Source organism: Pangasianodon hypophthalmus, chromosome 22, assembly GCF_027358585.1.
Source record: "Pangasianodon hypophthalmus isolate fPanHyp1 chromosome 22, fPanHyp1.pri, whole genome shotgun sequence".
In the NCBI taxonomy this organism is placed as follows: Eukaryota; Metazoa; Chordata; class Actinopteri; order Siluriformes; family Pangasiidae; genus Pangasianodon; species Pangasianodon hypophthalmus.
The window spans coordinates 1,022,786-1,044,930 of NC_069731.1; the positions used below are offsets into that span (position 1 = coordinate 1,022,786).

Genomic DNA, 22,145 nt, shown 5'->3' on the forward strand with positions numbered 1-22,145 from the left:
TTTCAACTAACTAACTACATTAATAAATAAATTAATTAATTTCAAATTATAAATATCCCTCTAGCAGTTTGGTAATGTTAAATTATAATAGTAATATGTATATACAATACTTTTACTGTATTTGTTTCATTCTACTTATATATAGTATTTGCATATTTATAGAAAAATGAAGTTGTTTCCCAGATAAATAGCTTTAATGATAATTCTCAGGTTGCTGAAGACATTTGCACGTTATTGTAATTTCTTGTGATGTGCTGAATAAGTTTATGTTTTACATATTTGTGGAATTGTACCGTAAGGTTTGCTATATTAAATGACACACTTTTAGAAAATGTCAATCATTCTGATGATTTTTTTTGGGAAACTAAGAAACATTAATTATCCAATGAAGCATTTTTATAAGTTTGTATACTGAGTTATTACTGGAAGTGTTTTTTTTAATGTTATTTATTCAATTCTATTTATAATCTTGCATGTTATTATTTCACTTTCAGGTTTAATATCCGTCACACAGACTGATTGTGTCTACGCACTTCCTCTTGGGACACTTCCTCACAGTGTCTCGCATTCCTCTTTCTAAGTTATGGCGTTAGAGTTGAAGGTGTGCTTCACTTTTTAAAGGTGCCAGCAGAGTTCAAGGTCATCAGAACAACAGGCGCCTGTATGACCTCATGCCTCTGACTCCTGAGTGTGAACGTCAGCGTCTGGAAGTGAACTAATCCTCTGAAACGTTCCTGACGTGGGATAAACTACAGAAAAGTGGATCTGTGAACTGGATTATTTTCTCTGTTTTAGGTTTGAGATCAAACACATTTTTATTTATTCTCTAGTTTTAAATTCATTTTCTTTTAATCACATGAATTAGTTTGGATCCTTCTGTAACTTTTAGATTTAAATAGGATATAATTTTATATTGAATTTATTCTTTATTTTAGTTTCAAGGATTTTTTTTGTTTACTCTAACATTTTAATCTTTTTTTTTTTTTGGCTTCTTATTTACATGTTTATGGCAACATGAATTTTAATTTCACTGGTTTCAAAGACAAATTAACATAATTAATCCTCAACTTTCACTTTAATTACAAGTTAAAATTTTAGTGTTTCTATTTGAAATTTATTTACAAGACTTTTTAATTTGGTTCTTTATTATAAGTTTGAGCAGAAAAGATCTTTTTGTTTCATCTATTTTAAGAACAAGGATAAATTTCCTTCATTTATTCTCAGTTTTTTCAGTTAAAGGGCAAAAGTTGCATTTTATTCTCAAGGACAAATGAATAAAAATCACCTCCTGTTTTAACGTTTAATCACAAATTAACATTTTTGTCTTTTCTTTGTGTCTCTATTTTCTATTTTAAGGACAAAATCACTTTAAGCACTGCCATTTTAGATTGAAGGCTTTGTTTACTCTCCTAGTTTTTAAGTTTTACAAATTTTACTACTTTTTTAAAGTTGAATTTACACACCACTTGTGTTTGCTCCTTTTAGCACTTTTATAATTCCATCAGCAACAATTTTACTTTGTTTAGTCTCCCAGTTTTCCATTTTAAGCATTTTAAGGAGACATTGAGTTGGTTTTAAGGATAAATATTAACTGATTAGTCTCCTCATGTCACATTCAGGGACAAGTGAGCACTGTATAGTCAGACAGGCTGAAGTTTAAGGACAGTTTAACTGTGAAATAGATAAAAAAAAACCTGCATGATGAAGTGACCATGGCTCAGTTTAATCAGTTTAATCATCTGAGGCAAAGTTGAGGATAAATAAAGCTGCAGAAAAGTAAACACTGCAACCACACCTTTATTTACAGATGTGTGTGTGTGTGTGTGTGTGTGTGTGTGTGTGTGTGTGTGTGCGTGTTGTAGAGAGTCTGAAGGAGATCCCCGTGTGGAAGGGAAAACTTCTCCGTCCTTTACGGTAAACAGCAGAATCACGGAAGCAGCGCGAGCGCTAGAGAGAGAGAGAGAAAGAGAAAGAGAGAGAGGAAAACGACAAGACAGAGACCAAAGCAACTGGTAAATCTTTACTCAGCATTCTCCTCCATCATCTTCTGCATGTTTTTATGTCTATAATCCGATATTTGGTCGCTCGTGTAGGATTTTTCCGAGCGTTCACTGATCTGTACACGCACGCGCCTTTACTTTCGCTTCCGGTTGTTTTGTAGTCTCGTGGCGTTGTTTTGTCTTCTTGGTTGTCGACCTTTTTGTTTAATCCGCGTTTATTTCCCGATCAGTTCCGCGGCTGAGCTTCATTTCCACGCCATGGAGCTGTGTGCTGGCTGGACCTGAAGCAGTGTGTTTACCGGGACTTGTGTGTTTACTCTTCCTGAACTTCTCTCTGAAGAACTTTCAGCGCAAAACCCAGACCTGTTTACTGTTTACTGTTTACTCCATTTCACTTCACTTCAGCTCGTTTATTCAGCAGTAATATAGACCCTGTTAGCACTCATCAGCCACCAGTAACTGCTTTCACTAAACCAGGATTTGTTTCTTAAATCTATTGACATGTTTGAGTATCTAAAACTAACTTGTACTAAAATTAGGTAACGTTTATACAGAATTAGCTAATATTACCGCAGAAAACAGGATGCTGTTAACCAATCCCAGCTCAGGAGGTGGGATTTATGTAAATATTGTAGCTACGAATACGTGTTGTGACGCTATAATGATGTTTCTCGGGTCCTTCATATATACGCCCATGTACGTCACACGTATACCCGTATACATTCGAAAATATCTCCGTCCACAATCGAAATTTTATCAATCTACGCAAACGCCGTTTTCGAAAATGTCTCCGTTTACAGAAACGCCTTTTTTTTTTCCTGAAAATGTGTCTATCCATGTGAAGGGTGCTTTAAAAAAATCTCCATCCACATAAACACCACTTTTGAAAACATTTCTGTCTAGATGAAGACACTTTACAAAATCGTTTACGTACTTTTTTTCTATCATGCGAAAATCATGCGAATATTTTGCAGACAGCAACCTAAATTCGTTGCCATACTGAAGTTAGAAAGTATCGTTATGTTCCACTGACTGCAATCATGAGAAGACTGTTGCTAGGTGACGGGGAAATATGGAAGCCAGGCACAAGCTAGCTATGGACTAATAAATCTGAAGCTAGCTATCACAAAGCTGTTAACTCTTTTTTATGAAGAGTGTAAAGTCAGAGTAACAACGGAAATGAGACAGAACCAGAACCCCCTGATGTATTGGTATCTTTGTAACTGACTCGAAATTAAACTCCAGTTATGGTTTCCATGGTTTCCGCCATACTGAGAAACGTAAATGCTGCGTAAGAACTCGTAGACTCAGAGATGATAGTATAAAATTCTGAATTCTGTTTGTATAAAAATTTCTTATGACTCTGTTTGAATGTAGCACATGCTCCACTGATGCAGTTAGCTACAATGCTAAGCTAAAAGCTCATTTTTTTCCCTCTCAGATTTCCTGCAGCGATGGCCACCACAGAGCAGGTGTACAACGCCACCACCACAGCAGCACAAGACCACACAACACCACCGAGTCGATGGTTCATCGTACCGAATCGCAACCTGCACTTTATCAGATTTTTTGTAAAAATCGCAGAAGTGGTGAGTTAATGCTTAATGGCTTCCTGTTTTTCGCTTGAAGTTTGCATTTGTGACTACATAGTGTATAGGCCGTGTGGTTTGGGACACGCCCGCACTGGACAGGCGATGGTGTTTACATGGACTACATAGTGAATAGTGCGTGGTTTGGGACACGCCCCCACTGGACAGGCGATGGTGTTTACATGGACTACATAGTGTATAGGCCGTGTGGTTTGGGACACGCCCACACTGGACAGGCGATGGTGTTTACATGGACTACATAGTGTATAGGCCGTGTGGTTTGGGACACGCCCACAATGGACAGGCGATGGTGTTTACATGGACTACATAGTGTATAGGCCGTGTGGTTTGGGACACGCCCACACTGGACAGGCGATGGTGTTTACATGGACTACATAGTGAATAGTGTGTGGTTTGGGACACGCCCCCACTGGACAGGCGATGGTGTTTACATGGACTACATAGTGTATAGGCCGTGTGGTTTGGGACACGCCCCCACTGGACAGGCGATGGTGTTTACATGGACTACATAGTGTATAGGCCGTGTGGTTTGGGACACGCCCCCACTGGACAGGCGATGGTGTTTACATGGACTACATAGTGTATAGTGTGTGGTTTGGGACACGCCCCCACTGGACAGGCGATGGTGTTTACATGGACTACATAGTGTATAGTGTGTGGTTTGGGACACGCCCACACTGGACAGGCGATGGTGTTTACATGGACTACATAGTGTATAGTGTGTGGTTTGGGACACGCCCCCACTGGACAGGCGATGGTGTTTACATGGACTAGTGTGTGGTTTGGGACACGCCCCCACTGGACAGGCGATAGTGTTTACATGGACTAGTGTGTGGTTTGGGACACGCCCCCACTGGACAGGCGATAGTGTTTACATGGACTAGTGTGTGGTTTGGGACACGCCCCCACTGGACAGGCGATGGTGTTTACATGGACTACATAGTGTATAGTGTGTGGTTTGGGACACGCCCACACTGGACAGGCGATGGTGTTTACATGGACTACATAGTGTATAGTGTGTGGTTTGGGACACGCCCCCACTGGACAGGCGATGGTGTTTACATGGACTGCATAGTGTATAGTGTGTGGTTTGGGACACGCCCCCACTGGACAGGCGATAGTGTTTACATGGACTAGTGTGTGGTTTGGGACACGCCCCCACTGGACAGGCGATGGTGTTTACATGGACTAGTGTGTGGTTTGGGACACGCCCCCACTGGACAGGCGATAGTGTTTACATGGACTAGTGTGTGGTTTGGGACACGCCCCCACTGGACAGGCGATGGTGTTTACATGGACTAGTGTGTGGTTTGGGATGTATTCTGATAAACGACGAACAGACTGTGTATTAAACCAAATCACTTGCTCTGGTCCCTAGATTAGTGACTAGGTGGTGCTGATCATGAGAGTGTGATTTGGAACGTGGTGTATACTCCTGGCCTCACGTTGATGCTCAAGTAGTAACGGTTCGAAAACTGCTAAAAAAATGCCAGCTAGCATTCTGCACACTAGATAAGCGCACTAGTAAGCACACAGATATGCAGATTGGAACACAGCCTTTGTCCTGCTGTTGATTATTTAGCTGACATGAGATTTGGATGAACCCAGACGGAAACATCCTGATTATACAGTTAGTTCTGGTTTTGTAATGAAGGCATCATGGTGGCATTTTTTTTTATAACTATAGGGACACTAAGAATTGTTTAAAAATATGCAAACTCTGCTAATTTTAAGCTTTTCCGCGATGATGAAAGTTTAAGATGGGACGTCAGAGTGCTTCAGCAGGCACATGTAAATGAGTTTGTTTGTGATCTTCTATCGTACTTGTGAGGTTCTTCATCACTTCTGCTGAATGGTGGGAAATTTCCTGGGGTTTAAAGCCCGGGTGTGATAGTCTGGGTGTGACATCATGAGACTGACACCACACCAGGGTGTGGAGGTGTAAATTAGTCTGAGACAGATCATCCCCCTTGTCCAGGGATGGTTGGTTCCTTCACTCTTGTTGTTTTTTGATTGTCTTCTCCATCCAGATCATGTCCCTCATCCTTCCTGTGAATGCTAAGCTACTGAACAGCCATTTTCACTTCCACACTGAGGCGTTGATGACCAGTGGCTTCAGGGTGCTTTTATAAACTCATTATTCAAGAGACAAACTGATGAGACATATTTGCATTATTAAATTAGCCTGAGTTACAGAATCAGACAGAAGCGGCTCAGCTTGGTCTCGGGTGACCTGTAACTGGGGGATGAACCTGGTGAAGGGACATTTTAGCTGCTTCAGGTTTGAAAAGGGACGTTGATGTGCACTCCGAATAGCTGTCACATTTGAGTTTTCACTGAAGGACACTGCCTTAGGGCCTTTCCACACCTTTCAGTCTGCTTGCCGAGTCTGAATCAGAAATTGAGTCATTGGGCTTGGTTTCACAGCTCACAATTAAATGAACCAAAAACCAAAGTGAAAAAAAACCTTGTCTGAGGTGTAGATAAGGCTGAAAATGTCCTCGTTAAATCTTATCCGTCTGTTAGAAATACGGCGATGGACAAAACATCTAAACAAACCTTTACCATGTGTGTGTAGAAATCACAAAAATCTACTGAGGACTGAGAACACGGAGCCGACGCTCAGTAAATGATTAGATTATTATGTAAATAACGGGTTTTCACAAAAAGTCGGTAAAAATCCCACTCACGACATGTTTAATTCACTTCCTGCAGTCAAGTTAATTCAGAGTCCAATCGCTTTCTCACTGAGCTCATTTGAAAGCGGACTGAAACTCGCACCGCGCACTAGACCCGAGTGTGAACGCTGTGTTCTCACCTGTCTAAAGAACCGCACCGAGGGCGAGAACACACCGCGGTTCCGTTCAGACACACTGAGCACTGTGCGTGTTCAAGCACATAAGTTATTCACTTCAGAACGAACCGCATTAACACGCGAACGTGACGTTTATGACTGAAAGATAGTTAAACGCTGGTCTTAATGTTTTCCTGTTTCTGCTTTAAAAATTGAGCACACTGTAAAAAAGAAAGGAATCTCACTGATCTTCTGCATAAAGACCTGGAACTCTCGGTGTGGAGTCACAGCTGGATCGGGAGTTGATTACAGTGCAGATCAGCTGGAGATGGTGTGAAGGGGAAATCATGGGTGTGGCTTGGATTATTGCAAAATTGTCTTTAGTGTAACTGCTGAGGAGTAATTCTCAAGAACTTCTCTGCTCTCACTTCTTTATTTAAAAATACACACACACGCAACAGGCCGGAGTGTAGGCAGATCATTTACAGTGGGGTGGCCAGGTTAGACCCAGCGACTCCACCGGGGCGGCACAAGACTGTGGCATCTGTAGAAAATGGCGTAATGTTACTTCCCCGTCTGTGTACGGCCTGAGTCAAAGGTCCTTATCAAACCTAAAAAGCACACGACAAAGAAACGTGTTTATTGTCTATCAGGCTGTATATAATGCATAGCTGACAAAGGTCACAACATCAACACACTCTCAATACATTTACTTTTACGGCATTTGGCAGAAGCCCTTATCCAGAGCGACTTACATTTATAAAACAAACTCCATTTCCCAGAACTTTCCACAACGGCTAACCACTTCTGCTACCGACTCTATTTCCCACAACACACTATTACAAACACCACCTCATGATCTGCCTCATATCCACCCTCACATGCTGTGGAATTCTACTCTGCACACACTGAACACAGTCACAACGTCTCCTCGTTCTTCTAATTATCGAGTTTCATTTCAATCTAGTTTTATTTTCATTCTGGATAAGTCTCTGTTTGATGTTCACTTTCGATTCCTGTCTCTCCTACTTTACTCTGTTCCCTGATGTTTTTACTTGTTTGTTTTTTCTTCGATTTTGGATTTACGCTTCTGGTTTGTTCGCTCTGTGGACGATATTAAAACTCTGCATGGTTCTTGACAACATAATGTTAAGCTATTGCTGCAGTGCACTATCATTATGACTTAAACAACATTAGCTAACGGTAGCTAATAACAAATTAAAGAAATCCAGTATTATGCCTCCGAATGTTGAATATCGTTCATGTCAGTTGACAGTTTGACCAGTTGATGACTCGCCCGTTTGTTCGTTGTGATCAGGACCAGGGAATAATTCGCAGAGACATCGTAGTGAGCGTTCCATTATAATTCAGTCCAGTCTACTGCAGCGACATTGTTAGGTTTCAAATCATGACCTTGATTAGTGTACTACTACTACTACTAATAATAATAATATCTTATTGGGGTGGCCAGAGGGGTGGCCATGCTTGATGCTACGATGGCACTGGCCACCCCATCCACCCTTTAGCTACACTGACAACAGGGGCATCAAAACATTTCTTATAGTGGTGTAGATGGAGACACACAGGTGATATGTCATTAAAGAAAAAATAGAAGTTAATATGTGGCTGGGCGGTATTTACTGACATATAAAAAATGCTCTAACGCTTCTGATTCATTTTCAGTTAATTAGTTAATTAACGTGCTTTAGTAGGTGTGTCTGAGCGGGGACATTACCGAGCTGTGCTCAGTTGTGGCCGTCTAAGACAGTAATTTTAAACGACGGAAAGGTTAATGACGCTTAAACCACCATGACGCTTACCAGTGGTGAGATGAAGCTGATGTCTGAAGCAGGAAGACGTGTCCAGCTGCTTAATGTCAGCATTCTAACCACATCTGCTACAGCTAGAATTTACCAAATTACTACTATTATGGCGAGGAGCTCTGGAGCCGGGATTCTGTTTTGCACGATGGTGACACCCAGAGTTCAAACCAGGAACTGCATGTTTCAAAAATCTACGTAACAAGCCAACAACTTGTGTTCTTTTCTCAAATGTTTGTGCACCCTTGCTCTAAAAGAGCTCTAAAAAGAAGTCCGTGGGCGTGGCCTGTCCAGCTTTTACATAATTTAGTAATTTATATACCATGTCATGTTTGTTTAGAATGTAGTTTAATATTGTAATAAAATCCAGGAGGAGGTGAAATTATCATCAGTTATCCGTTTTTACTACATTTTTTTTTCAGAATGAACTGAAGGATTGGTCCGAGGAAGTTACTGGAGCATTTGGATTTATCGGTTTACTATGTCACAACTAATTTGCATAAAATCCAGAATAGCCAAGCATTGCAAAAATCTGAATTTAATACGACATGGAGTAACAAAAAAATGAGAGTTAGCCCACCGTCAGTGATGTTTTGCATTTTATTCAATTTTGGATTGTGAGTTATTTTTTATTTTATTTTTTTGCTGGAGGTTTTGATGTAACTAATTTGCATAAAATTAGTTAATTTGCATGAAACCAATTTGCTTCTCCATGCATTGAGTCGAAGACTAAAATTGATCATCATTAAGAAGTGTATTAAAATGAATTTTCCTCAGCGCTCAGCTAGCTTAATGATACAGTGAAGGGGCATACAGTGTGGGCGGGGCTTTCTGATGATGGACATGGGACCCAGACAGCCAGTCAGATAACATCAACAGAGTGGGCCATGATGAGGGTTTTACTGATGATAGTGATAATGATCTGGAGACACACACACACACACACACACACACACACTACGTGACCGTTTACTTATGAACTGTAAAGGAATTCCCCTTCACCATGTGTGTGTCAGGGAAGTTAGTTCCCCTGTTATTCCACTAAACTTTATTCTAAATCAAAATGAAAAAGACCAGTGATGTTTTTATACCAGTATATCTAATGAATTGCTTTTCACTACGTTCCTTAATTCTCAGTATTGACATCAGATCTAAAGTCTGCGTCTCCCCTTCTGAATCTGATCTAAAGTTTATCAGACATCAAACTAAGTTTGTGTGTATAACAGTATAATCCAGTCTACACAATATCATGCTGCTTTGATATCCCGTTATTTTCACTGATAATAATCAGTGACTCTGATTCTATTCTATTCTATTACCAAACCACTATTTTGCGTAGGAACTCCGCGATTTAACATCAGAGTACGCTAGCATGAGTTATCACTCATAAATACGCTAAAAGAGCAGTCAGTGTTTTGAACTCGCTGATATTAACTGACCACTGCCTGCAAGCTCCGCCCCCTTCCCCTCATCTCACGTGCTCTCGACGGGGTGCGGTTACTTTCTGTCGCGGTAAACGGGGAATGTTTTGAGTTTATTAGTTTGAAATCAAGGCTATCAATGTATGTTGGACTTAGCTAACATTAGAAATGTACATAGCTAACATCTGTTAAATATATTCATTACGGATGGCAGCGAAAAAACAACCATGGTCTAAAAAGTTGCATTGGATTTTCAGCCAAAAGAGAAAATTTTGAGCTGACAAAATGAATTAATGTTACAATGTCAAGGGTCAGATGTAACACTTCACAAATAATGTTAATGGTAATGATAATTAGAAGGTGATTAAATAATCAAAGATAAATAAACAATCAGCAGTGAAAATATGGACATGACAAATATGGACATTTATAAAAGGATTATATTGAAAATACACTTTTGTGTTTTTTTTTTTTTTTTTTTTTTACTGTTTACTCCACAATCACCTAAAAAAATCCAGCATCCAGGTGAGTTTTTGTGATTTCTGACTGGACAGCTGGTAATAGTATTACACTTCCCCGCTATCTTTAAGCTGAAATGGCAGAAATGCACTGTTTTAGTCTCTCAGTTCTGTGCAATTAAATCAATTATTGCAAATTTTTCAAAATTATAAATTGCAAGTAAGGGAAGATCAATACTGCACGAGCCTAATCTGACGCACAGCACTACAGAGAACTCCCTTCTCGGAGTCTCACATGTCTCTACTCAGCACCTAGTCTTTGTTTTAAAGAGTTTATCTTCAGCAGTGTGCCGGTCTAAAGTGGAGTCAGATGACCGGATTTGTGCCGCAAACGCAAGTGAATTAAAGAAATTATGCTAAATTCAATAAGCAGGTCATTTTTAGCCGTTTCCTCTGACATGGTGTCTAATCTCACAGATACGCCGAGCTCGGCTGATTAACTCGGACCCTGTGAAGCTGCTCGACTCAAAAAAAGGGAGGAACTTGGGAACTGTTCTTAACTCTGATCCACTTCTCCTCAGGTGCCGTCTTAAAGGGGTCGAGTCGACATCATTAAACACCGCGTCGGGTTTAAACAAAATTGTTGAGATCTAAACTTTTTATTTCTGCCGTTTAAAAAAAAAAAAATTCTAACTTTACGTTTCTATAAATCAAATTGTGTAAACAGTTTATTCTCAGGTAGTTTGTCGATATGCAACAGTACATCATGTGTTTGCGCAGTTTTTTGTTATTGTACATATTGAATATAAGTTACATTCAGTATGTAAGAAATTTTATTTGGGCCAAAACATATAATAATAAACTCGGTTCTATCGTGCCGCTGTAAAGGCGCTCGACTCGGACTGGGGAATCTGGGAATCTGGACTGGGATCATTTTCTTGACACACATCACTTAAGTTCTGATCAAAAATAATAAAAATGAGCACAATGAAAGTTAGCTCCAGTGACGTGCTGTTCTTCCAGCGGCGCTTCTCGACAGAGCGAGTGATCCTGTGTGTCGTTTTTGTAAACAAGACACTAAATAATTGTGGTCATAAAGTACATTCTCAAGCTGAAAGAAAAACTTTAACACATAAGCCTCTTCCTGTCATTAATCTCGGCTCTGTCCCAGATGCTAGAATGAGCACTAACGGGTAAAGCTTGTTGAGAAAAGAGAGTGCGGTTTGGGGCGGAGAGAAGCTGAGCCCATAAGATGATGTAACGTTCTAGATGAAATCACACACTCAGAGAAAGCAGAGGAGGTGTGTTCAGAGAGTGCTCAGGTGTAGGTGTGTGTGTGTGTGTGTGTGTGTGTGTGTGTGTGTGTGTGTGTGTGTGGAAACTCCCTAGCTTTTTAGCTTCTCTTCCATTATTCCAGGATAAATTCACAGTAAGGCTGTCTGGTATTTCCCATCAGAATTTCCTGTAAATGTTTCAGAACTCACACTATCACGTAACCACATAACCACATAACCATGACACCATCATTTTCTGTTTTCTATCTGAGAACTGTATCTCCGTTTGTCGTATTATCACAACGTTCTGTTTTTATTTACTTATTTTGCAGATTTATCAGTATTACTGTTCTCATTTTTAGTTTTTGCTTTTGGAGAAAAAGTGTAAGAGTTGTGTATATAAATATATCCGTCCCCTGAAGATTGCGTTTCTTTTATTTAGAAATCACATGACAGATTAACCTTTTTAAACTCGAGTGCAAAAGTTTGTGCACCCTCAGGACTGCATGAGGGCGGGAATGTGACACGTACAGCATGAAGGCATGTAGCTTGCTCTTTCACAGACACGACATTATTATTACAAATGATAAGACTGCCGTTTATTTGTTTAGATAATAAGAAATATCTAGTAATAATAAATAGATAGATAGAGATAGAGAGAGATCTGGGCACTGATCCCGGCCGATACCAGCGACAAATCCACATACCAGATACAACAAAAGAAGAAAATTGGAAGTGGATTTGGAAAAGATTTTTTTTTTCACACTTAAAGAGACTCAGATTGTTTTGTTAGGATTGATTTTTATTATATTTATACTTTTATATTATAAATTATATATGTTGTATTTGTGATGGGAGTGATTTGTGTGTGAAAGCTGTGGTTTTGTGTAAGTTGTGTTTCTAGCTCCGTGTGTGTGTGTGTGTTTTCCTGTATGTTTTAAGCATGTCAGTTAAAAAAAATTATATTTTAAAGCTAAGTAGTTTTTACAGAAAAGAAGCAGATGGATATCCATATCAACTAAACAAGGTTTTGGTTTCGATATCAGAAAGGAAAAAGTGATATCATTCCATCTCTGTAGACAGGAAATGGGAAAAAATATTGAAGTGACATCAGTTTAAAAGTTTGCGTGTCCTTTTTTCAAATGTGGTAACTTGTTCTTTTCATTTAAAAATTTTTTCCCCCACAGACATTTCATTTATAACATTTTCCAATTCCATTTTTTTATTTTTATTTTTTTTAAAGATAAACAGTAGTACAGATCTACTTCATTAAAAGCGATTGGGGGTGCAAACTTACGCACTTTGCTCTAACTAATAATGTTTAAATGGACAGCAGGAGGAGTCGCTAGAAAGGAGAATATCGTAGCTATTGTAGCTTCTTTGCTAGCTAGCAAACGAATGATCAGCGTATGAGATTAGCGCTTTGTGTAAATCCAGACTCGGATAAATCCTGACTAAACACTCGAGCTGTAGAACAGCTTTAACTTTACAGTTTATTTTATTCACCTGGATGAATGTTAGAGTTGTAAACCATTCCGTCACTTGCAATAAAACGCAGTGTGTTATGGGTAATACAGGGACTAACACTGCTCTGTGTGTGTATGTGTGTGTGTGTGTGTGTGTGTGTGTGTGTGTGTGTTCAACTCGTCCATCGTTCATGGTTTTTGCTTTCTTTAGATGAAGCCACAGTAAATAAAGCCGTCTCAGTGAGTCAGGGTGAAAGTTCATGAGGCTTTTCTGAATGTCTGTGTGCTATTTACAGCAGTGTGTGTTCAGTGTGTGTGTATCAAGAGTCATGCCGTTTACTTTCAGCTCCTGCGTGTGTGTGTGTGTGTGTGTGTGTGTGAGAGTGTGTGAGTGTGAGAGAGAGAGAGAGAGAGAGGGTGGGGGGGAGAGAGCGCAAGCTAGGTTTCTCTCAGAGCTGCACAGAACGAGTCGGATAACCTGCAAATGGCAGATGAAAGGTTCCTTAGATTAAACCACACACACTCGTATTGTATCGTAGTGTGTGTGTGTGTGTGTGTGTGTGTGTGTGTGCAGTGAGTGTGAACTTACCGACTTTGCCTTCACTGTTTACCTCATGAACTTCCTCTTGTTTGCTGTCTTAAGAGTCGAGTCTTTTTAATTCTGTCGTTTCTTATTTGTAACGTTCCACTGAAATCTGTAAACATTTAAAAACGTGTAAAGACAGATTTGTTTTTATTTTTATTTTATTACTATGTCTTTATGAATGCTGCTTGTTTTTGTTTATTGTATAATGTTTATTATCCAGAGACCTGTTTGTGTCTTTCATTGATACTTATCATACATTTCACCTCATTAATTTACATATTTAAGAGATCTTCTTTGGGCCAAAACGAATGAACGAACGAACGAACAAACAAACAAACAAAACCCCAGTATATTTTAGCATTTTTTGTTTTATAAATACAATAATAATATCAAATCATTATTAGCTAAATATTAATATATATTTTTATGAATTGTATATTAGTGTTGCCTTGTGTGCTGATAAAAATGGCATCACCACTCAGTTACATACAGTATTTATATATATACAGCACTGTGCAAAAGTCTTAGGCACTGTATTTTTTTTAGTACAAACTTTGTTATAGATGTTTATTTTCTGGCTTCTACATTATTGATTCAGTACAAAAACATTTTAGATTCCAAACATTAGTTTTCCAGCACAAAATGAAACGTTAGAGAAAAATGTTTGTATGTCAGTAAAGAAAGCAGCAGATTCCATAAGAGACACTTTTCAGATAAAAACAGAATGAAGGCTGCTGGGTTTCGCTGCAGAAATAAGAAGCGAGTCGACAGTCAAAGTCTCCAGAAGAACTGTGGCTGCTTCTGCAAGATGCTCAGTAACACTTCCAGCTCATTTCCTTATAAAACTGCACACACTGCACCTCAGATACTGCTTTATTTATTTAAAGCGAAGGATCGTCACATTAAATACTGACTTTATTTCATTTATTACTGTTTACTGCTCTTTATAGGATTTTTTTAATGTAGAAACATTTAATTTCATTATTTTTGAAGGCGTCTTTACTCTACAGCGTTTCTTTGCATGTGCCTAAGACTTTTGCACAGAACTGTATACTCAAGGGTTAAACACTTTTTAAAAAGAAAATGAGTGAATGTTTCTATATAAGCTCATATTTATATTTACACACACACACACACACACACACACACACACTGCGTCCTACAGAGTGACCTTGGCTTCGTCGTGTAAGATTTTTCCCCCACTGTGGTTTCTTGTGTCTCTCATTTTTGTGCATTTTCCCTGAAGCTGTATCTCTAACAGGACAATATGAACATTTCTGCCTTGTTTTCTGAATAAAAAGCTCTTCTGTGCCACTGGATTCTACTTTACTTCCTGCTTTTAGACAAACTGACCTGAAAACTCTATTTTTGACTGCAGCGTCTGAGCTGTTTGGATGACTGAAACAGGAATTTGTCTGTGTGTGTGTGTGTGTGTGTGTGTGTCCCTGTAAGCAGACTGTATCAGAGAGTGGATTAAATAAAGCACAGGATTTTATTACTGTGAGCTCACGCTGCCCCCTGGTGGTGTGTGATGGGAAGTGTCTCACCTGTCTCACCTGTCTCACCTGTCTAACCTGGAATGAGCTGTTAGGATAGGTAGGATAACAATGAGGGAAAAAAAATCCTGTCTGTTATGTAGAAAAGACCTGAAGCTCCCGGGTGTAGTAGATTAATTTTCTGTTTCTTAGTTTTCTTTTACGCAAATTTTAAAACCGGGAATAAAAATCTGTGAATTAAAAAAAAGCATGAAACTTTAAAAACATTTTAAATATCACAAAATAGTTTTTATGTTTGTCTGAGGTGGAAAAGCTTCCAATAAATCGATATCGATAAAGACGAGATAAGAAAACAACTTGTTTAGACAGATCACTTTATTAATCCCAGAGAGAAACTCACAGATTTTAAAAAATAATTTAAATGAAAAAATGAAAGATTTTTTTCAATTTAATTAACAAAAGGACCTCATAATAATAATAATAATAATAATAATAATAATAATAATAATAATAATATAGTAAGAAATAATAAAAAATAATAAGTAGTGATAAAAAAGAATTTCTGTATCACAGTCAAATCTCAACGTTCTTCACCTAAAAGAATAAAATAAGATTAAGTGATAAATTACACGTAATGATAACTGATACCTGATAGAAGAATTTAAACATAGGCAAAAGAGAATAGTTTTAAAATGTAAAAATATTTTTAAAAAAATTAAAGGAAAACGTGAGCCTGATCGGGATAAAGCACTTAGTGAAGATGAATAAATAAATCAGTATCGGAGCGCTGGCTCTCTGTATTACGCTGCTGTTTCGTCTCGTTTCTCTGGCGATAACCCAGTTTCTTTTTCAAAAAAAAAAAAAGAAAATTGTGAAACGTTTGAATTGAAACCTGTTGTTGTTGTTGTTGTTGTTGTTGTTGTTGTCTCCATTGTGAATTGTTTCTCATGTTGTTTTTTCCTGTGATTTCTCCTCCAGCTCCTGTCCTTCGTGGCGTTCGTCCTGGAGGAAGTGGTGAACACTTGCACTTCCTGCAGCGCTCTTTACTTCTTTGAGTTTGTGAGCTGCACGGCCTTCCTCTTCACACTCCTCCTCCTCATCCTCCTCTCCACGCCACTGCACCAGAAAGTCGGCATCACCTGCTGGCCCAAACTGGTGAGGATTATTAATATGATATCTTAAGGTTTACGTGAACGTTAATACGAGTTTATCACGTGACCAGGGTGGAGATCCGGTGAGAGAGAATTTTCAGGAGTCGCTGGATTTCAGGGACTGTAAATAAATCTGTCTTTACGCCACATCTGCAAAAAAAAATCAGCATCACCAAGCAATAAATCCAGAAGAGAAGCGAAGAGAAGCGAAGAGAAGCGAAGAGAAGAGAAGAGACGAGAAGAGAAGAGAAGAGAAGAGAAGAGAAGAGAAGCGAAGAGAAGAGAAGCGAAGAGAAGAGAAGCGAAGAGAAGCGAAGAGAAGAGAAGCGAAGAGAAGAAAAGCAAAGAGAAGCGAAGAGAAGAGACAAGAAGAGACGAGAAGAGAAGACACGAGAAGCGAAGAGAAGAGAAGAGAAGCGAAGCGAAGCTAAGAGAAGAAAAGCAAAGAAAAGCAAAGAGAAGCGAAGAGAAGAGACGAGAAGAGAAGAGAAGCGAAGAGAAGAGAAGTCGTCATTTAAAAAAAGAGCGAAGGGAAAATTAGAAGATACATTTTAGCTTAAATGAATGAATTAATTTTAGTTCCTGTTGTCACTTATGTTATAGCAGCGATAAACACTCGTTCTCTCACCAGTCTCTTTTTTTTCTCTTTCTTGAAGTAAAAAATGCAGCTTGTTAAGAAGCGTAAACTCCTCTGTCCTAAAAATGTCAGAAGACTTTACAGCTTTACCTCTGACACTGGAGACTCCTTCCATAAAATGTTAAATAAACACATTTCTCCACATATCTCAACAGTTTTTTATCCTTTTTAATTATTAGTGGAGCGTCCGCTGTGCGAGTCCCTGTGAGTGAGCTGTTACTATAGAAACAAAAACAGATTATTTTAGCGAGTGTGTTAGTATAAACCTGTGATTTCAGCTGCACTGCTGTCAGAGCTGCCACCTGCAGTTCAGTTCAGTTCAGTTCAGTTCAGCAGTGCTGTGGTGTGAATGACGTGTATCAGGGAAAGTGTGTTATGGAGTAAGACGTTAACTTCCTGTTCTTCCTGTGTTTGTCCTGCAGGATTTCGGATACTCAGCTCTGATCAGTGTGTTTTTAATCATCGCCTCCATCGCATTCGCAGCGAATAACAGCGGCTCAGGAGTGGAGAGGGCCACCGTGGTACAGTGACTTCCCCTTTCACACGCCACCTAACATGCCAAACTGCTGAAGTACGGTGCTGCGCAAAAGTGTAAAGAAATGCTGTAAAGCAAAGATGCCTTCAAAACTAATGAAATTAAACGTTTCTGCATTTAGAAATATTGCTTTAAAAGCACCTCAGCGGTCTCAGGTGCGCGCTGTGCAGTGCGGAGACTCTGACGCTCTGCAGGAAAACCCAGCAGCGCTCTTTAGGAGTTCTGTCTGAAACCTGGTCCGTTTGTGATATGTTGCTTTCTTTGCAAACATTTTTCTGTAACTTTCTGTAAATTTTTTGTTTTGAAAGTTGAGTCATATAAAATGACTCAATAATGCAGAAGTCAGAAAATAAACAGTAACAAAATGTGTACTTAAAAAACGGGGTGCTAATACTTTTGCGCAGTACTGTATATGTTTTTTCTTTTCTTTTAATTGAATTGAACTTTTTATTTTATTTTATTTTATACACATTCCTTTTGACATTTGTTCCACTTCTCACTTGTTGATCTTATGAACAGATCGTTTAAAAAGCTCTAAGCTTCATCAGCTGAATGTAAACATCAATTTTTTTTTTTTATTTAAATAAATGTAATGTTTGAAATTCTTTAGAGTCTTCTCTGTTACAGAGTTTTTTGTGGACCAAAATCTAGATGGGAAAAAAAGCTGTTTATATTTTAAAGGATTTTTTGTCAAGACTAAATCTTTGAATAATTAATTGTTAGTGAATTAAGAGAAACTTTATAAATGTTGATTAAATTCACAGCTGTTTTTTTTTTCTTGTTTTTTTCCCTGCAGGCTTTCGGCTTCCTCGCCTCCTTCGCCTTCCTCACAGATGTGATCATCTTCTACAAGAAGGAAGGTTTCCCGTTTTCTGGCACGAATAAGGAGCCAGTGGTGTGTTCGCCTGAACCGATGCCCGAGATCGAGAAGCTAAACGTCAACGGTACCAACGGTACCAACTGATCCAGCCCTGATTCATATCCCACATCCACGCGATCATGAATTTCTGAGCTTAAACCCGTTCCGCTGCAGAACTGTACACCGTTTAATTTATGAAGCTTTTTATTTTATTTTTTTTTCCCATGAAATTCACGCATCACAGATTTTACGCATTTAATTGCACCAGTTTGTAATATTTATGATATAAAAAAACGTGACTTTTCTTACGATTACCAAATTTCTGGAAGTAACATTTCAATGAATTTTTAGGTAGCATTTTTTAAAAAATCTTTGTAACGAATTTATACAATATGTGCCTTTTAGTGTAAGTAATAATTCATATTTGAAAATCAACAGCACAGAACGGTGAATGTGAACACTCCCGGTGATCTGCACTCTCCCCTCGAACACGCAGGAGGAAGCTTCCTATGCAGGCGCTATAGAAATAAAGACGTTCCTCCTGTTAGAGAAGCGTCACGTGTGTCCAATAATTCCATGTGTGAGAGGATGTGTGTGCAGAATTCCTCCACTGACATTTTTCATTCCTTTTTATTCGGATCGCGTGTGAAGACGACGCGGCCTTGTCACGCTAACATCGATCATTTTAAAAATTTTTAAAAAGATGCTTTTATCTTACAGTAGGCTTAATGTTAGCCAGGGGTTAAATCACACACTGTGTGCACACATCATCATCACCAGGGTGAATATTTATTAATCTGACAGCGTGCACCAGCTTTACTTCACTTTAAAAACACACAGGCTCCTTAAGGGTGGCCGTTTGCTCCTAACTAAGCAAAACGAACGTGTTTCCAGGACGCTTTGTAGACTTTTAAAAACCTCCTCGCTAAACTGTGTTGCATGATGACGCTTTGAAATATCACGGCGTGTTCTGTAATGGTGTTAGGCTTTAAAAAGTAGTGTGTACGATTTGAAAAGTGCATGTTTGGAGCTTTGTTTTTGAGCCGCTCTTCAAGCCGGACGTGAGAAGGAGGAGTTAGAGTTTTTCCTCGAGTGTGTTTGTGCTGCTGCTTGTACAGGAACCCGGAAATCAAACTGCCAGGACGGTGTGATGGAACAAACGCTGCTGTATATTTCCCGCGTCTTCTACGTGCATGTGAGACACGAAGCCACAATTTCTGCAACTGCGACTTTCTCAATTCTATTCAAATTAAGCATACTGCTCTAAAGAAGCTTCGCATGATTCCTCGGACCAATCCTACGGCGCGTGTGGTCCGACGTTCCTTCAGTTCCCCGCTCACAGCTTTAGGTCCTACCTGCGATTATCTTCCGCCAGCTAAGAAAAGAGAAATAAATCTTTGGAAGAAAGTAGCAGAGATCATTGGTGCGGGCATGTAACTCGTACAGTTAGCTTGCTTTGCTAATCTGCTAATTCGCTGGACAGGCCACACCCACAACACAAGAGAAGCTACAAGTACCTGGTGTGACTTTTTCACCTGCTAGTGTGAACAGGTTAACAGTTCTGTTTTCAGTGAATCAGATCATTTGATTCCGAGTCGACTCTTTTGGTGCTGAAATGACTCTAAACCGGACAAAGTTTGCAATATTTTAACCACTGATTGTTCTTCTTCGCCTGATTATGACTGAAAAGGTTTCCTGAGCTCTTACTTTACCTTCTGTTTAACAGAATAACATCAGCTCTCGGCGTTCACCTAAAAGAGCCGACTCGTTCACGGATGACAGACTGAAACCACAGAATCTTCTCAAAAGAGGTTTTTATTTGAAGGACACCATCAGCATAACATTAAGTACACACTTGCAGCGAGTGTATCGAGGAGCAGAACTTTTGTGTAGTAAAATGCTGAAACTCAGCAGTAAGAATAACTGCTGAAGCGAATTCCCTGCGGTTTATTTCCTCCGATTATCAGATACTAAGTTTCGCAGTAACCCAATTCGAACACGGCTGATCGGATATATTTTGGAGATTTTAAATATGTTTTTGCTTCTCTTCAGATTTTTTGCTCTCTTTCTCAAGTCCATGTGATGTCTGCTAAAGTAACAAGAAGGGAAGTTGATGAGGTTGTGTTAAAAACAGCACTGGAACTGAGTCCAAAAACACACAGAGGATGTTTAAATTCTCTAAAATGATAAACCGAAGGGCAAAAGTAGAAAAATCCTAAATTAAATAACAGATCTTGGCTTTGCGTTCACACAGCAAGTGATGAGTCGCGGGTGTGGCTCCAGGTTTGACAGCTGTGGGCGTGGCCTGTACTGTCGTGTGTGCGTGTGTGTGTGTATATATATAAATCCATATATATATTGCAAATATTTTAAAATGTAGGCTAATTTTGTACAAAAAGACTGTGCTGCTCAGTTTTCTCTCCGTGTTTGGATGGAGGAGGAGAAAGTGAAGTGCTGAGAATTGGCCGAACGTGGGATTAGTCAGAGGAACTGCATCACGGCTAATTTGCATAAAATTAACATCTCAATGTTTCTAAATGTTCTTCAACATTGCTAGCGTGAATGAGAATTTTTAAAGTCCAGGTGCGGAATATCACACTTTAATCAGTCTGATATCTGAGTGTCATTTTGCAAACTTTATTTCTGCATAAATCTAATTATTATGAGTTTTTAACATGATTCAGGCACAACATGTTCGTGAGCCGTGATTCACGCGAGATCTTTCTAAATCTTCCTTTCCTGTGGTTCTGATTAGCATGTGTGAGTAAAACAGCTGGTCAGGAGTGTACAGATGTTTCTATTCCTTATAGATGTAGTTATAAGTAAAGCGCGTCCTTCCTCGTTCCCTCGATGTTGCAGAGGATTCAGTTACGTGTGATTCTGATGTAATTTAGTCACAGCTGTTTTTTATACTGAGTGAAAAGACATAGTGTAGTGGACCTGTGTGTGTGTTGGGGTGTGTGTTGGGGTGTGTGTGGGTGTGTGTGTGTTGGGGTGTGTGTGGGTGTGTTGGGGTGTGTGTGTGTGTGTGTGTGTGTGTGCGTGCATGGGGCCAGCCGTTCGCTTGTTAAATGCCCGACCTCACAAACGGACTGCAATTCTGTCAAAATAAATATTCCGACTTGCACGAGCACCTTCCGATTTTTCCAGCAATTTCCACACTAGTGCTAATTAATTATTAAAATATTCCACATGATTTTAATATAAACCTAAATTACCATATTAAACTGTGCATAACAAGCTTAGATGACTCTGCTTTATTATTAACAATGCTGTTTAACAGTAACACACACTTTTTATGATTTATTTTCACCAGACACCAGCAATCCAACTCGTCCAACACACATGCATTAATTCCAGTTTAATCGTTAATCAGTGATTAATCATTGTCTTAACGTTTATTTCTCCTGTGTGAGTTTTAAACCTGTGTATGTTTTCTGACTTTTTAAAGACAATCATGCAATAAAACACGAGGGAACACACACACAGTCTTGTGTCTCTGATTTTGTGTCTTTCTTTAAAGAAATCAATATCAGTACTGGAGATATGATAACATTTTTTGTTAAAATATCTTTTAAATAAGATCTTAGATGAGAAATTTAAATGTTAGAGCAGTGTACAAATACGACCAGAGAAGTAAAAATATTAAAGTGAAATAAGAAAGAGCTGTATAAATATACTAGATATTAGACAATACATCAATATTGCGATAATTTGCATCATTTTTTTTTTTGAGAATGAATTCATGTGAATTTGCTGTAGTCACATGATCTTATTTTTACCAACACACATTTATAGGTATAAAAACCGGTGTATTTACTGTTTCTATAAAAAAAATAGCTCAAATACCTGCAGAAGAATGTAACTAGATGAAGACGAATATCAGTAAATACACCACAGCGCTGTTGGATTCTGGATTGTGATTGTGAAGGTGTTGATTAATTTTCTATAACAGCAGCTCTGACAGTAGCACAGCTGCAAATCGCAGGTTTCTATTAATGCGCTCGTCAAAATAATCCATTTTTGTTTCTACAGTAA

General features: G+C 38.9%; 1 protein-coding gene across 2 annotated transcripts; it reads left to right on the forward strand.

The window, feature by feature from the left end:
• The first annotated feature begins 628 nt into the window (after positions 1-628).
• Positions 629-21,595, forward strand: cmtm6 (CKLF-like MARVEL transmembrane domain containing 6). 2 transcript variants are annotated; one of them, XM_026911500.3, is made up of 6 exons: positions 629-795; positions 1,863-2,012; positions 3,442-3,589; positions 15,904-16,080; positions 17,136-17,234; positions 18,045-21,595. In XM_026911500.3, exons 3-6 carry the CDS (start codon positions 3,455-3,457, stop codon positions 18,210-18,212), a joined length of 579 nt encoding a protein of 192 aa, XP_026767301.1. In that variant the 5' UTR covers positions 629-795; positions 1,863-2,012; positions 3,442-3,454; the 3' UTR covers positions 18,213-21,595. The 2 variants fall into 2 exon arrangements, with proteins under 2 accessions (XP_026767301.1, XP_034153921.1); XM_034298030.2 differs by lacking the exons at positions 629-795; positions 1,863-2,012 and adding an exon at positions 2,087-2,307.
• The last annotated feature ends 550 nt before the right edge of the window (positions 21,596-22,145 follow it).